Raw genomic sequence first — 16,985 nt, 5'->3', positions numbered from 1 at the left:
CCATCTAGGAAGAGAAAGTTACTGTAGCTTTCTAGTATGTTCTCTCTTATTCATTTAATCTTCTTTCATGTTTTCTCTTTACCTATCGATTTCTATCCCTCTGTCTCTCTTAAACACACACATACACCCACATACTGAGCAACTAATGGGAGTCCTTACTCACTTTTGCACAATTTTGTTCCTTTTGAAAAGGAATTGACATTCTTGCATCAGAATTTTGGACACTGAGTTCCTCTAAAGAAGACCAAAAAAATGTGTTTTTTGGTTGAAACAGGTCCGCACTGAGCCAGGAAATGATTTCACTCTTGTATCAAGGGACAAGAGATCAACTTCTGTAATCTGTTCAACAGCACGGCAAACACAGCAAAGGTCTCAGCTAATGAGAACTGCTGACTCAATAATGATCTTTTCCTTTGTCTGCTTCTCCCTGTAAAGATCAGCAACTACAGAACACAACGTTTTCTTCACCATCGTGAGTCACATTTGGGTCACGGGTTTTATGGGAAGGGGGCAGGCCACTCCAAGAGGGAGGGTAAGAGGCTGACGAGAAAATGAGTAAAGAAAAATAAGCAAAAAGCCCAAAGTTTCTTCGTAAGCAAAAAGATGAGGGGAACACGGATGGGTGATTAAGGGGGTCTGGCTGATTCCACGCCAGACCTATACAAACAGTGATTTCAGCTGTCACATCATATTAGTGTCACAATCAATGGCCCCTATTTAGAAGTGACAGTAAAACGACCTCAAAAAGCAATTACAATCAGTCTCTGAGGGGTGTGTTTGAATCTGTGTGTGTTCTTGTTCATGATGTCCCAGTTCATATTGAGTAAACACCCAAGTTGTTGAATGGAAAAACAAAATATTTCTGCTTGTAAAACAGGGGAGACAATCTGTTGTTCCCAAACAATTTATGACTCACAGCTGACTTAAGAATATCACATTTTCCGAGAATATCGATACTAATTCACCCTAATCTTGCTTATGTTGGAGGACACTCAACTATTGAGTGGTGTAACACCACAGGTCAGTGATGACATTATGTATTTTCCAGTTAAAGTGGAAAGGGAATGTCTTCTTGGTCAACAGTGGGGGAAATGCCATGACTTAGTGAAATATGTCAACATTACTGACAGCCTACCTGATAGTGGTAGGGTATTATTTTGCTGTTTTGGTCATTACTGATGTGTGCAACTGAGAGCATTTTACTGTCTTGTCTTAATGCTCGTCTCTCTGTTATGAAGCTGCAAAACATTCTAATAACAAAATATGATGTTCAGAATTGTTCATTATCTTTTCATTTTGTTTTTTGGTTTTCAATGTTATGTTAAAATGAAAATCCACTGCAAAGCTACAACTGGTCGATGTATTTTCTCAATGGCTAAACTCACCCGAATGGGTTTGAAGAAGTCCAAGTTGGACAAGAAGTGGCTCTGAGCCTTGTTCAGCCAGTCACTGGAGGACATGCAGATAATTTCTTGGGTCATACGGGAAACATTGTGGTCAGCAATGTGGACAAACTCCTCCAGGGGCGTGGTGTTACAGAGGTCTCTGAGATGGAAGCCGAAACCTTTCGTCAGCACCTAGACAGAGAAAAAAAGACAGAGTGGTTCAAAAAAAGTTGAGAATTATGAAATCACGAGGGCTAGATACTAAGAGAGGACAGAGGTGGAGGTAAATATATCCAAAAAATAAATATCTATACAGTCTGATTTATTTTGGGACAAATGTTAATGTGTGGTCATGAAGGCACAAGGGACTAATCTTGCTCAAGTTGGATTTAGTTTTAACAAGTACTACACAATAATTGTTTTACTTGGAAACTTTAAACAAAAGAGCCGAGCGTCCGGACAATAAAGAGTTTAGAGATGATCCACAAAATTATTTTCAAAATTAATTTCCAGATACATAAAAAACTCTAAAGAAAAAAAAAAGCAAATCAAAGATATAGAGAAGTATTTTTACATCATGCTTGGGACACTTTTCATTCACAAGTAATGTTGCATTAATATGTGATGAGTGCGGCTGTTTATGTTTAAACAGAGTGTCCTTGGTGGTTTGTTTTGACATTTTACAGATCGTTATGTAGGCTTTGTATGAGAACAAAACAATGATGCTCACTGAAAGACGTTGCTGAGCAACTGTGAGGCTCAAAATGTTATGAATGTCAATGGTTGGGCTTGCCAAGGACTTTTTGACAAGAAACGCCATCCAAATAAAACTTTACTTTAAAAGACTCATCTGGTGATAAATAATTGACACATATTTGTTTTAGATCAAACCATCTTTGTCATTTTAAAAATGCCTTTTAAAAATGCTTTTCACCACCCTCCAAAATGATTTCCCACATTATTTGGAAGAGGAGGCACAGCTGCACCCGTGCAGGTGGAGTAACAGAACATCCTCTTTCTGGGACATCAGAGCATCCAAGGGCTGAACAGAGGATCTGTTTTCTCTCTCAGAGTCAAGATGTTTGTATACGAGTGTATGTCTCTGTGTGAGTGTGAGAGACAGAGTGAGAGGAGAGCACACTGACTTATCATCTGAATGTCCTTGACCAGTCTGTGTTATGCCTTCATGTCTATCAGACTACAAACTACACACACACACACACACACACACACACACACACACACAGTCACAGCTGGTAATCTTTTCACTAGAAAAACATCAGGGCTTACAGCAGTAAGTTTGGTGGAGTGGGAATCACATTAATTGATGGAGAACTCAAAACATACATTTCCTTTCAGAGATTTTTATGATCATCCATTCATGCTCTTGTGCATCTCATTGTAGCTCCAACAACTGAAAAAATGACTCATTAGGTACACAGCAGTAACACGTTCCCCTAATTGTCCCCCCTCTCTTTAAGTAATGATCTGAATGACCTTCACAGACTAATGGATGGTCATCTTCTCTGATCGATAGATGTCTGGGAAAAAGGGATGGCTCGAAAGGGAATGAGATGGTGTAACGTGAGTTTGTCTTTGAGCCTCTGTCTCTGCACGTGAGGAGAAATGCGGGGGAAGGGGAGAGGAGAGAGGGGCAGTCATGTGTCGCCAGTCCTCCTATTGCAAAGCGGGGATGATGTGGTGGGCGGGGTTGGGGGCTGTTGTTGAGATGGACACAAGTAGCGGAATTTGTCGACGTCTGTGCGTGATGTTGAGTTATACAAACACACTTCTATTGAATGGGAGAGGTGTGTGTGGCTGCTGTGAAATAGATCATCACATCAGCTAGAAAAAAAAATGATGCACATGAAGAGAGTAATGAAACTGAATGACGGAGTGAGCAATAACTCAGAAAGAGGAGACTTGAGGGAGAAATATGGAAACCAGAAAAATTCAACTGGAAAGACACCAGGAAAATTAATCAACTTACAGAGTCATATCCTAAAGAGAATTACATTTTCTTTTTATGGGGAAACAATATAAGGAAGAGACAGACAGGAGGGGGGCTTCTGGTGCCCAACAGTCTCTTCACCCGACTAACCCCCTCACCCACGGTGATTTTTCTGCTGGGTATTAAGGGCTTAGCTGTGCCACAGCAGAATCCTGTGGCCCACCAGATGCTGTCGAGACAAGGTCATTGTACTTATGCACACGCGCTGTGACCAGGGGAGCATGATTATCTCATGTAAAAAGGGCAGAACAAAAAGGCTGCTCACAAAATATTACTCTACTGTTGTCTGCTATTGGCAGCTGATAATGGTGGAAGCCTGTGGCAATCAAAACTCTCCCATGTGATCCAATAATTTAATTTAGAACCACTTACTGCATTAGAAAATCTCACGCCAATAAGTGAATTATTGCCATTTTCTGGTGGGGAAATGTTGAATGATAGGAGATAAATTTTAGAACATGTGGATTTAAAAATGGCATCTCAGTAACAAAAAAACCTTGATGATACTGGAAAGGGTTTAATAAGAATAAATAAATCTGTGATATTCTACCTTCTCCAGATTGACGTCAGCCTCCACTATCTGCTTCAGCGCGTGACGAGGAAGCGAGGCGTTGTGGTGCAGGAAGTGGGAAAGAGTCTCATTGTCTCGCAAAAAGTCCTTCAGCTTGAACCCTAGAAAACAGAAGCAGTAAGTGAACAAACTGTGTAAAACAAAACCCTCTTTCAATAAAAACATTAGACATCTTTCTTCAGTGGTTGATAATACCAACACCCAGCAGTGATCACGAAATAAAATACAATCAAACTATTTATATACCTGTGTAACATCTGGCAGACAACTTTCTCATGCAATGATTATGTGAAACAAGTTATAAAATGCATCCTTGTGTATACTTGTACAGTGACTGTTTATAAAATTCCTCAATATTCTGAGTTATCCAGAAAATACATAAAATTTGAGACAGTTGATTCACACTGAGAGCGTTTTGTACTTTTACTGCATTCCAAAGAAGTCAAACCATTTCTGAAACTGGCCTGAGTCAGCTATGCGGTTTTATGCGCGCACACACACACACACACACACACAGACACACACACACACACTGCTCTTTTCTTGACAGCTCTGAGTTTTGTACACCAGGGTTACTACAGGGCATTCCACTTTGGTCCAGATCCTGCCTGCAGTCTTCCCGTCTCTCACTTTCTAAATTTCTCCCTCTACCTTTCACCTACATTTCTGTACTCTGAGCCACTTCTTACCCATTTTCTCTCCAGCTTCTCAGAAGTTGTACCTGAACTTGTCCTAAACTTTGGGTGACACTAAGATAAATCAACAGGAATAGCTGCTGCAGCCCGCAGGTTATTGTTTAGGTTATTAACGGCGCTGCTTCTGTCTGTTGTGTAACTGTTCACTTTTATGTTAGCATAAACATGAATGATTATTTATCACCCAGACGTTTACACATTTTTTACTACCCTGGGTTATCAGGATAAAAAAAATAACAAAGAATGAATGATTACAGCCCTGCTGTCTTCAATTCTGTTTACAACATAATAATGCTAAGTTTAATTTTTATTGCTTATCTTAAAAGTATCTCCCTTCCTCTCCCACTTCTCTTCCCATACCTTCATCTTCAGCAAATCTTATTCTACACACACACAAACACACGCACACATCTACACACACACACACACAAACAGGAAACACTTTGCCTCTACTGAACTGGACTGAACTTCCCCTGAGAGGAAGTGAAAGAGAACAGTGTGTTTCTGTGTGTTCAGGGGGCATATGTGTGCTGTCGCTCTCCCTTACTGCCTCCGTGGCTGTGCACCAAAGTGTGTGTTATTTGAGTTTTGAGGTGTGAGTGTGTGTGTGTTCAATCCTTCCCACCCCTGCTCGCCATGTGCCTCTGTGCATGTGTGTGTGTAATTATGCACCTGTGCCCGCACATGCAAGTGTGTGACCTCAGTTCTCGGGGGTGAACAACCAGGGAGTGCTAATAAGGTTTAATCAGTGTCCCAGTAGGACATCATAGCTCCCATGGTGCATTGCATCCACAGGCCCTTGAGCATAGACCAGACCTGATGGAAAGTCTAGCAGAATGCTGTGCAGTCAGCAAAGGTGCTTGCATGTTTGTATTAAATTTCCTTGTTTTATCTTATCAGTGTGTCTCTGTTTGTAGTGCCTATGTGGTTTTAATCTCCTGAGTTATCAGGAGTAGAAAGGGTTACTGGAGTAAGACAACAAAAGGAGTAACAATCATTGTTTGTGTTTGTTTTTCCTACATTGGAACCAAGGGCGAGCCCTACATCAACACTAATACATGTCTGTGCTTGCTCCTGGCAGTGCCTACTTTGTTTTATTTTTGACAAAACTCACATGACACACTGAGTAACCAGTGGCTTTGCTGGTCAAACTGGTCTTCAGGCATGCTGTTATTCCTAAATCTACCAAGGTAACCTTTCTGAATGCCAAGTGACCTCTGATCAAGAAAAAATGGAAGGATTGAACTCTGATTGCAGTAAAATCAAACCACAAATAGCAGTGTCAAGTTCTGTTTTCATGTAGACAGCTGGAGAAGCGCTAACTCTTGGACTGTATCTGAGCATGTCTGTGTGAGCTGTCCAAAATCAGGATATTTCTGTAAGGTGATGTTGTTTCTCACTTTCTCTATGAGCTATTTTAAGTGCAGGACATGGTTTTACCACTCAGGATATAGAAATTAGGTTAAAGGTTAAAGGTAGGGTTGAGCTTCTCGATGTCGAGCTGATGTTTACAGTTAAGACGCTAAGAAGTTAATGCAATGCATATGTGTATTGCATTAATTTCTTCTGTTTGCAAGCTCAAGTAATACAAAGAAAAAAGGTGGCACAGCCTCCATTTTATAAGATCAGACTCAGACACATGGAGCCTTTGAATCAAACGGAGCTTTGTAAAGCAGCCAGCCAGATAAATACCTAAATGGTAGGATGTTCTCTTCTATTATGCAAATCCAGTTTCACCGTCACTTTTGTGAAGACAGGTGGGAAGATAAGAAAAAAAAAAAAAAATGCTGTGGCATATGAAAAAGCTCAACACTGACAATCAGACCATACTAACCTCTCAGTCATTTATCTATGTGCCATTAAAAACAACGTTCTCATCTAAAAAATGTTGCATGTTTCCCATCTCATGAAGCAGGGATGTATTAGACATCATCTAAATAAGCAAGTGCTGTGTGATTTATTTTGTTATCCTATGGGGAAAAAAGCTCATCCCTCTCCCTGACCCTTCCCTGTGCCTCTTTCCTGTCAGTGTAAATCTCACTCGCTGACCCCCTTTGCTTTGCTGAATTATTAACAGACACGTGAGGGTCTCCACTCTCAAGTCTTTGATCCATCCTGTTATTCCTAAAGTGTCTCTCTGCAGCTGCAGCGCTGTTTACCTTCTCCTGCATCATACATGACTGTCCCCTCACTACATCAGTGCATTCCCTCACGTGGATTATAGACACAGAGTGGAATATGGGATTGAGCTGTGCATTTAGAAATCAATTGTACTCAGATGTGGTGTACTTTTTGTATTGCTGGGCTCTGATGTATGCTGCTAACAAGATGAACAGGAGAGACACAAATAGGGAGGAGGACAACCCAGACCACATAAACTGAGAGACTTTTACAATTAAAATGAACAGACCTTATTTTTTTCTCATTTGCTCTGATGTACAGTCTCTCCTTTTCCAGGCCATGCTATGCTTTGTAAGGCTGTTGCATAACATAGTTTACCTCTGGGCTAGCAAACCAGACTGTAGCCAAAACAACAAGAACCTTGATTGTTCTGCTTTGCTGCACAATTTCTGATGGAACATGCTGCTCAATTCAGCCTAACATTAAGGTCCGATGTGAAACCAAGCTCATACAGCTTTATTTATAGAAACTATCAGAGACATATTGCTGTAGCAAAGAAACACTAATGGACACCCAGTCTAATTAGAAACCCTCATTCAACCAAAGCAATTAACTGAGGCCAGTAGTTACATCACTGCTGTTTACTGTTCTTACACTTGGTCATGTGGTATCCTTTGTTTTTTTTTTATCCTCCACTTCAAACAGTGTTAATGTTCTTTTTTTCACAATGTCGCTACATGTTCTCCATTTTGTTTTTGCCCTGGTTGTTGTTGTACACATGGAAAAACTGTTCCCAGCATGGGGTACTGAGTCGAAATGAAAAATCTTTTTTTTCACTGCGCAAAGTCACCGTTTGTGTGACTTCTATTTAAGCAAAGTAAAGCAAGTGCAGAGATCAACACGACCTTCTTTCCTATTTTCAGGTTGCTTTGACCGAGTCAGCGCAGCGGAGTCATCAACAAGATGTTATTTTAGAAGGATGACCTTTCTCTGCTCAGAAACAGCCAAGGTCAGGGTATGAATATCTCTCCCTATTTATTTTTCAAAATGTTTTTTGTCAAACCTTAGCAACAATATTTAAGATTACGTTGAAATGTCTGGGTAAAACTGGCAACAGAGACTGTAGGAGCACGACTGTGACAGACACTCCTCGTAGACAGGAAGCAACAACATTTCAGTTGGTACAACTTGGTATTTTCTACCAGATCCTTGCAGTGATTGTAAAATGATTGTCAGGGTGGTGCAGAATTTTTTTGTACAACCTCTGCTTGCATGTCATGACAGAAAAGTGCAACACCCACTGGCTTCTGGGAGAGGGGGCCAACTACGGCTGGCAGGCAGCGATAAGGACAGGACACACTGTACTCTGAAAAGTGCTCTGAAGCGATCTGGCTAACATCAGCTCTGAAAGCAGCTATACTGCAAAGCCGTGAGCAGTCACTTTATCTAGTTTTAGCATGTTGCTTATTAGTTTTTGCATGTTGCTTATTAGTTTTATGTTGATTAATTGACCTACAAGGATTCAAGCTTCATGTACTTTGTACTAATTGAGTGACATGCATTACTATCATTTGTAACGTAAATCCTAATGACTGAAATAACACTGGAAACAAGTATCTGTCACTTAACAAATTAACATTGGCATTGTTGCAAAAATAATGTCTTGGAATAATTCAGCAAATAAGACTAGTGTAGAGTGGTGATAGGGCCCTCATTTTGAGAACACCACATAACTGAATGATCAGTGGGCTCAACTAACAGTCTTTGTTTTCAATAAAATGATTACGAGATCAAGATGAAATATCTTGACAAAAATTACTTTTACTTTTTTGGAAAGCAATATGTTTTCATGAAATTTTCCCTGAGCTGAATCTCAGAAGCATCAACAGCAGTGTGTTAATAAACTGTAGGTGTGAGTCACTGACACGGTTAAATCATATCTGCATGTGCAGTTGTGTAGGAGTGTTCTTTTCTATTTAAATGTGCATACAGGCAAGAAAAATGGATGAATGGCTGATTGATGTGAATGGGCAAGTGACTGAAGTGATCGATCAGTTGGTCATCCAAACACTTCACATGAAAAAAAAAAAACACAAAAAAATCAAAGGTAAGTCCTTACGAGCAGTGTTCTTCTGCATCTGCTTGAGGGCCCTCAACAGTCCCCTGTAGCCCTCGTAGCTTTTATCATTCTGAGAGTAGAGCAGGATCTTCTTGGCATCGATGAACAGACGAGAGATTCTGGTGATGTTCGCAGAGAGACAAAATCAGACACACTCTTAAAAACTGAAATCATGAGAGGATCTTTTCTCAATTTTTAGAGAATTAATGTTGCTACTGAACTGTTTCGTTGCTGAAAAGATTGAGTAATATTAATTCAAATCCACAAATCTCAATGTGACTACCTTGAATCATCAACTATGAATCAGCAAGAGGCTCATGTTACTCACATAGAATCGTTGAAGTTTCCAACGACCGCAGGACTCTCACCAGGCGTAGGATTACGGAAGCAGGGGTTGTTGGCGTTACAGATGATGCCTTGTACCCAGGGCAGGGTACCCGCTGAGGGCATAGCCTTGTTAGGGAAATGGCCTGGAAAGGAAAGGAAGGACATACTGTTTTTATAAAAAGTTTTAAATTTGGACTTAAATATCAGTAAAAAGGAAAATTTTCTTCTAAATTTACAGACATAATTAGGCCACATTGGAGTAAACTGGTAACCAGAAGGATATTTGTCATTGCTGCTTTAACAAGTGTGAGGTTTAGTTTCAATGTCATTTGTTGTAATTGATACTAAATAAAAAATGTTTTTCATGTCCAGTTTTTTCGTTGTTCACATATACTTCTTTTGTTTTTGCTGTGCGCAAATGCGGGTTGGTATATACAATTGAAACCCAGAAATTAGCATGAATATAGCCTCTGAGGAAAACGAAAACTGATCCGGTTGTGTTTGCAACAGCGGCGCTAACAGTAATACCACATGGAAACACTAGATTCTCTTTTTCCACTTTAACCACTAGCTTTTCCGATTTACTCTCCAGCAAACAAACCTTAACTCCTAAAAAGAATCCCACTGTGTGTAAATAATTACCCAGCTGTCTCAAGCATTGACATTATCTTTACAAGTGTATACACTCTTATCTGCTAACTTAACGACTACTGCTGCAATCCTCTGAGTTTAACTGGCTATAATACTGAAAAGATAAGTGTAAAAGGAGAGAAGGGGGTCAGGAGGCTGACCCACTTCTTTGGAGTTTACTGGGTTAACTGGGTTGTGACTTACATGTGACGTGACATTTGATATCAATGATTTTGTTCCAAATAGGGAACTGGTTTGGCTGACAGCAAAACGGTGACATGCAAACTTGTAATGATTACATAACTAAATTTGATTTATTCAAAAGCAGGTGCATGTAAGTCTATATTTGTGTACAAACACGAATCTGCACCAACCTGTCTAAAATCACAGAATGAAGGCATTAAATCCATCTGGATAATCAACTACACATCACAATACCAGTAGGATTTCAAAAAGTTCTTCAAAAATATTTCTTGGGGAACTAAAGTAACTGTTTTTCTTCCCAAATGTAAAAAAAAAAACAACAACAAAAAAAACAAATATGAAATACACATGACATTTTACATGCTTTTGAGCTGTGATAATGTTAATGAGCTGAAACTTTGTCAAAATTGCGACACCAACTTTTTTCAGGAGTAAAAGGTCCTGTGGCATGTTCACACAGTGCAAACAAAAGTTGACAAATCTTACTGATCCTATCATGGCAATGAACCTTGGATGACAAACATGTTGATTGATCCAAAAGGCAAAAAAATAATGGCTAAAAATAGACTATTTCTTAGAAAAGTTGAAAAACAGACTTATATGAAGCATTTACAAACATTATCCATTGTGTTTGAGGTAAATATGAAATGGCTATAAATTTGCAAGAAAAATCACAAATTTTCTGGTGTATGATGTTGCTGTTTTGAAGAACTCAGCTGTCAACTTTTGATATTACATTTACACATCTTTTTTAAACGACAATTGGTTGAAGTCAGAAAGCCATCACTGAAACTGAATTCTTGAATTAGAAGTGAATGAAGTGAAAAAAAAAATCTGTCAAGTCCCACCCTCCCTCACTATCTCCCTGTCTGCTTACATTCATGTTGCTCGTAGGGTGGATAATGTATTCGGACTGAGATCAGGATGAAGAAGATGAATAGGGGCCAGATGATCTCAATCAGCAGCTGGATCTAAGAAAGGAAGACAAACATGATGACAGAAGTTAATCATGCAAATTAAACAAGGCTTTACACTCTTGGGAAACAAAAACCGGTGAAAGACATGAGTTACAAAATCAGTTTTCCTTTGTGCTTTGCAGTTTTTTGGGTATATTTTCAGTTCAACTGAGGTCATCTACACTGGTATGGACAAAAAAACCCAAAAAAACATGTAAAATGAGTTCTGCTTGTTTGTGTTTGTGTATGTGTGTGTGTGTCTGAGGAGGGGTCTGTCAGCTGCTGTCCTTTATAAACATTAATCCCACAACGAGTCTGGGTAAAGTATATGGGTTAATAGGGGGAGACAGCGAGACAGAGGGAGAGGTCTGCAGGGTTTAGAGGACTATGTCCATCTGTTCCATATGGTCCCTCTATTTCAGCTGCCTGTGTCTTAGCCTTACCCCACATGGCAGACATTCAGCAGAGGGATAAAGAATAAAGACACTGTCTTAGAAAACCCACTGTATTCTTTTGTTGGAAGTAATTGGACTTAAAGTCAAGCAGCCACAGCGGTCACTTTAAGGAAGGGTTTCTGCTGGATGGGCAAATGGCATAATTGAATGCAAATGAGCCTCCTACCTTATAAAGAGCCCTTATGCTACAACTCGGAAATGAATTTAATTTACATAACTTGGAGTGTGTGGGCATCAACCAGCACAAGACGGTAACTGGACAATCATGGGCCTGACATGTACATGTGTCATCATCACATCTTTGACTACTCACTGATCTGTTAACTGAAAGGCTTTTCAGTGCAAGTGGCTCACAGGAGAATTACATCATTTTCATCATTTGTGGGCTGCATACGCATTAGAAAATGCATATTTAGGAGAGAAGACATAAGTCTTTGTAATGCTCTTATCACCAGTCATGTGGTACTGGAAAAAAAATCTGATTTTAAGAAAATGTTGTGAAAAATTATACAAATGAACAAGAACCCCTCTGTTTTACTTTCTAAGTCTTATTTTGTGAACTCATCAAAAATGTGCTTGATTGCAATATTAGCACAGCAAACTTCTAACGTGAGGACAATCCAAATGTAAGCTAATAAGTCTTCCTGGCAGCATACATGAGTATGGGATACTGAGACTTGTAAGAGAGAAAACATACAATAAAGATTTATATTTTTATTGATTATTAAAAAATATCAAATAAACGAAAATAATACAGCTGTTCTGGGAAACAATCATTAGTATTGGAATATATATTTTTTAAATGAATTAAAAAACAACAACAGATAAAACAAATAACAAAATAAATATTTGACTGTTTCATCCAGTCTGTTGTTCTTATGAGTCGGTAATTTCAGGCATTCCTACTTACAGTCTGTCTCCGTCGGTAGGTGAAATTCTTCCAAAGCAGTAAACCCAGTTGAGTGGAGACGGACATGTTGACGTCTTCCCAACCTCACTGAGCCCGCTCCAGCTCCTCACTGTGGACCCCAAAAGACACAATAATAGGTCAGCCTCTGCAAACTTGTACATGAACAACAGGCATTACTAGTACACAAAGTCAGCAGACACTTTCCACAGTGTAAAAACAGATTAAACATCGTCAACAAACTGCAGCTTTGTTACTGTGGAAAAAGACATGGCTTCCAAAAATAAATAAACAAATAAGTAAATAAAATCCCACAAACACTGACACACAAAACTGACGTAAAAACAGAACCGAAAATCGTTACATCAACAAACTATAGCCAAATGTGTGCAACTGTACCAAATGTGGCTGTAACCTCCAGCTGACTGTGCCACAATAAGGCGTGAAAAACTGTTAAAAATTAAAATACAGAAAAGTGCCATTAAAAACAAAGAATCATGACTAGCAGAAAAAAGTGACAACAAAGGATTTACCTGTTGAACAAAACTGTTCTGAAACACAGATAAAAGTGCAGCAACACTCAGCAAATGAAGTCGCCTGATGACTGAGGAAAATACTGCAGCCTCAGGTCCACTTGATGCACACTCATCTGTCCAAAGGTCAAGATAAACTAACTGGGAGGACGAGTGGGTGGTGGGCAGATTCGTGGTCAAAGTTGTGCTAATCCTTTCTTCACAAGCAATTTTCACCATGTTAGCACCTCAGTTTCACATGCAGTAGTACATTTGATGTCTATTTTACCAAAAAAATCCCTACCCCCCATTGTTAGATCTAAACAAAACGACCCCCTGATTAAACAGCATTAGTGGACTTACTTTAAGTAATCTAATAAGCAGATATACCTTTACAGTGATTTGCTAGACACAGGGCTTTGTTGTTTTCTTTTACAAAATGGTACATGATTCATCTTGTATGATAATGTTTAAGGGCGCACATTTTTTCATTTGTTTATTCTGTTGATGTCTAGATACATAAGTCCTTGGATTTGCGCTCAGACTTGTTTAGACTCCAGAATGAAAGCCTAAACACACACGTTTTCTGCAATTTTGTATGTCTTTTTCCCAAACAAGAATTACTTTGTTTTCTGGATGCTAAATAAAACCCACAAATCAGAAATTGTGAGTTTTCAAGCTAATTTTTTTTAATCCTGTTTTCTGAGAAAGGACACCTGGCCATCAAGAGCTAAAATCAGGTCAGCCACTCAAGACTGAGACCCTTCACTCCTTTATTAAGGTCGTCATGCTTTATAGAACATGAGGAAAATTTTGCTTACATCCTTGTGTAAAGTCCATACAGTATTTTACAACAAGAGTTACTATTTTTAATGCTGTTGCCTTGAGTTTGGTGGTTAAGTAATCTTCAAACAAAGGGACAAGGCCATCTTGTTTAATATACTGAATGCCCTCTATACATTGAAGCTGATTGGATGCCATCAGCACAACAATGTCAAGGATCTGGTGATGTTCAGACATGATGCTCTCTTCTGATCATTTGCTTATGGGTTTAAAAAAAAAAGCCCAGCCCTGATCAAATCGAATCATTTAGCAAGTTATCTTTGGTTTTACACCATCTCTAATGCAATCATACTGACACCATAGTGAAATCTAACCACTTCCCCAGGAGTCTTCACTTACTGGCAGGGTGAAACTAATCTATAACATCACGTCAGAATATATGCTTTACAAACACTGAATAACTGCCAATGGGGACTGCCAAAAAGACAACAGGGTGATTATCAAAACAAGACCCAATGGAATGTATGTCATGTTGCAATAAAAACCAACAGGACCTTTGGGATGAACAAACAACACAGTGATCCGTGTACAAAATCTGCTGTACTAGTGCATCTGTTTTCTCCATGAGTCGCTTGATTAAATAGCAGCAGTCACAGCATACCTTCCACAGTTTCATTGACAAAGAATGTAAAATACCTGCTGTGGACTTACTAAATTACACAATTTAAACAAACAGATATTTACTAAATAATCACCTATCCATTTGATAAAATAAATTATTAAAACAGATCAGGTGATGTAACAAGCATACAGTATGTCCCTCTTGAACGATTATGGAAACAAACAAAAAAAAACACCACCTACATTGTCTTAATGCGGTCTGTAATGTTACTGTACACGTGGTTGACAACAACATACACATTTAAAACACAATTAATATATTTTTGTCTTCTTTCATCCTACTTATACCACAATGTTTGGCAATCCATGTACGTTATATATACCAATCCACCTTCCTTTGTGGATTGGTATCTTAACACGACACCATGTTTACATGTTTATTACCAATGAAAAGACCCGATTTTCATCTAACTTGTATCAGCTCGATCCTACAGATGTTTTCCGCAATCATTAAATCTGAGAAGCTTAAGAAGTTTCTTTGACGAGTTCACCCTCCATGTATCATCTGATTTCGATAAAATACTGTGGTGAAAACACGTCGTACTATGCAGAATAAGAGGGACTCCGCTGACTGTTGAGCAGCCCAAATGGTGCAGAGCCAGGGCGCCTCTAGTGGCACCCACAGAAATATTCATTTTTATACTTGTTTACCATTAATCCGCGCTCACGTGTCATATCGCATTCATACAGGATTTTTGTCTCAACTCCATTGTCTTCAATATACTACGAACATACTTGAAAAATAATTTAAAATGCAAAACCTATCAAAAGAATAACAGTGTGCGTTTTCAAGTGACAAAAAAGACGACGAAGACCGTCCATTCTTTACATGAAAGGAAAAAAAAAGCAGCTTCTTCAAACAAGGACTGAAAACAAAAACAAACGCATGTCGTCGACGCTGCACCATCACTGCATGCATGCACATTCATAAAAACACTTAAAATTACTGAACCCGCATTTATTGTAAGAATCAGCATTGACACATGTAAGAAATGAAAAACAGGTTACTGTTAATGGCCATTGACAGGCATTTTCCCCCACAGCGATGCAATGTCAACACTATTATAGGATGTCAAAATTCATCATATGTCTGACTGGCTTTTATACTTATGTTACTTGTGTTTCATTGTTCTAATGAAATGAGGTTACTGTCGGTCATTCAGCTTCGCGATGCTGATCCAAAGCAGCGTCAAGTCAGCCAAAATGGGACTACAATGGAGGTGGATGTGCTTTCAGCATTAAGGTGCAACAAATGTTACTTGAAAATACTTGCTTTGAAGAACTGCTAATTGCTCGCCTGTAACTTTAAAAATAGTTTTACCATGAATTTAAATTAAAGAAGTGTAAAAAAGAATGTAAACATTAACTTTCCACTTATCATTTTCAACTGTAATCGTCATAAATTATATCACATAAAGCGGTCAACACGCCGAGGCTTTTATTTTTTAATACCTAAACGGAAGCTCTGTGTTTGACTATAGCTAATTTGACACTGGTCCTCGCTCACGGTTGAAGATGATACTTAACTAGATGACAAAAGTGCAAAAAAACAGCAATGACAATACTTGTCATTTCACCAAAACAACAGTATTGACTCACACAATAAACTTCCATTCAACACATTATTCTAATCATTCCTGTATCATTTTGCAAAGTTAAAATGGGGAAAAACACCGACCAGCAATTAGGTAGCATTCAACGCCAAATTATTTTTTTGTCTTCTCAACGTTTAATTACTCAAAGCAATAGAGGACACTGAACTGACAGTGTATGAAGTAACAATGATATGAAAATCAGTTTTAACGACAACAAGGTAGCATACATCTCTTTGTTGACCCAACAAAGAAACTCATACCCCCCCAAAACTCCCATCCCCCCGAAAAAAAAACCTCAAAACTCACCAACCTTGGTCCTGAACGGTGTTAATTTCCACTCTTTTTCTTCTCATATATTGAAAACCTTCGTCCAGAACAACTTATAAAAGATTAATAAAGTGTACTCCTCAACTGTTACTCCGCTGCTGTGTGTCTCAGTGTCTGACAAAACTGTTTTTTTCTCCTCCGGCAGGGTTTTATAGCGCTGCTCGATGCGGAGCGGAGCAGATGAGCGCGGCAGCAGAGGTAACTAACGGTCATTGTTGATGCTGCTCCCATATAAGGCAAGCACGTGCGGAGTCAAAACATCTCTTAAAGGGCCAGCAGCACCTCAACACCTCATTAATGCACTGTGGCGCTTTTTTAAATTAGGGTTAAAGCTCAAGAAGGTTGCAGGAAAACATGAAATTACTACTAATACTACCCATAGGCTAGAGTAGAACTACCACTATTTAACAAACATTATTCATGATTATCATTATAAATCTATAAAAAACCGAAATACTCACAAAACCAAGACAGCAGAGTATAGGCTAATTATACAGGATTTCAGGATAAAAAATACATACATTATACATCATTCAATGTATAAACATTGATTGGTGGATAGAGTACTTTATCAATCCTTTATTAATTTAAGGAAATTGCAGTATTATAGTAATCGTATCAAATAAAACACAACGATAAAGAGAAAGGTATGAAAAAATACAATGAAAAGCCAAATCACATTAGATAAAAAATGAACTGACCATAA

At 38.7% G+C, this 16,985-nt stretch overlaps 1 protein-coding gene across 2 annotated transcripts in view; it reads right to left on the bottom strand.

Moving 5' to 3' along the window:
• Window positions 1-16,426, bottom strand: part of LOC121941839 (phospholipid-transporting ATPase ABCA1-like) — a 39,517-nt gene extending 23,091 nt beyond the window's left edge. For both annotated transcript variants that reach the window (XM_042484734.2, XM_042484737.2), the window contains exons 1-7: window positions 16,263-16,426; window positions 12,385-12,493; window positions 10,941-11,034; window positions 9,231-9,372; window positions 8,903-9,021; window positions 3,947-4,068; window positions 1,386-1,577 (exon numbers count right to left, since the gene is read on the bottom strand). In XM_042484734.2, coding sequence (XP_042340668.1) covers window positions 1,386-1,577; window positions 3,947-4,068; window positions 8,903-9,021; window positions 9,231-9,372; window positions 10,941-11,034; window positions 12,385-12,450 — 735 coding nt within the window. In that variant the 5' untranslated portion in view covers window positions 12,451-12,493; window positions 16,263-16,426. The remainder of the gene's footprint in view (window positions 1-1,385; window positions 1,578-3,946; window positions 4,069-8,902; window positions 9,022-9,230; window positions 9,373-10,940; window positions 11,035-12,384; window positions 12,494-16,262) is intronic.
• Between the last annotated feature and the right edge of the window lie 559 nt (window positions 16,427-16,985).

Source organism: Plectropomus leopardus, chromosome 3 (genome assembly GCF_026936395.1).
Source record: "Plectropomus leopardus strain MGB_pleo_1.0 chromosome 3, ASM2693639v1, whole genome shotgun sequence".
Classification (NCBI taxonomy): Eukaryota; Metazoa; Chordata; class Actinopteri; order Perciformes; family Serranidae; genus Plectropomus; species Plectropomus leopardus.
The sequence above is the reverse complement of the archived record's forward strand: the minus strand, read 5'-3'. Positions and strand labels throughout refer to the sequence as shown.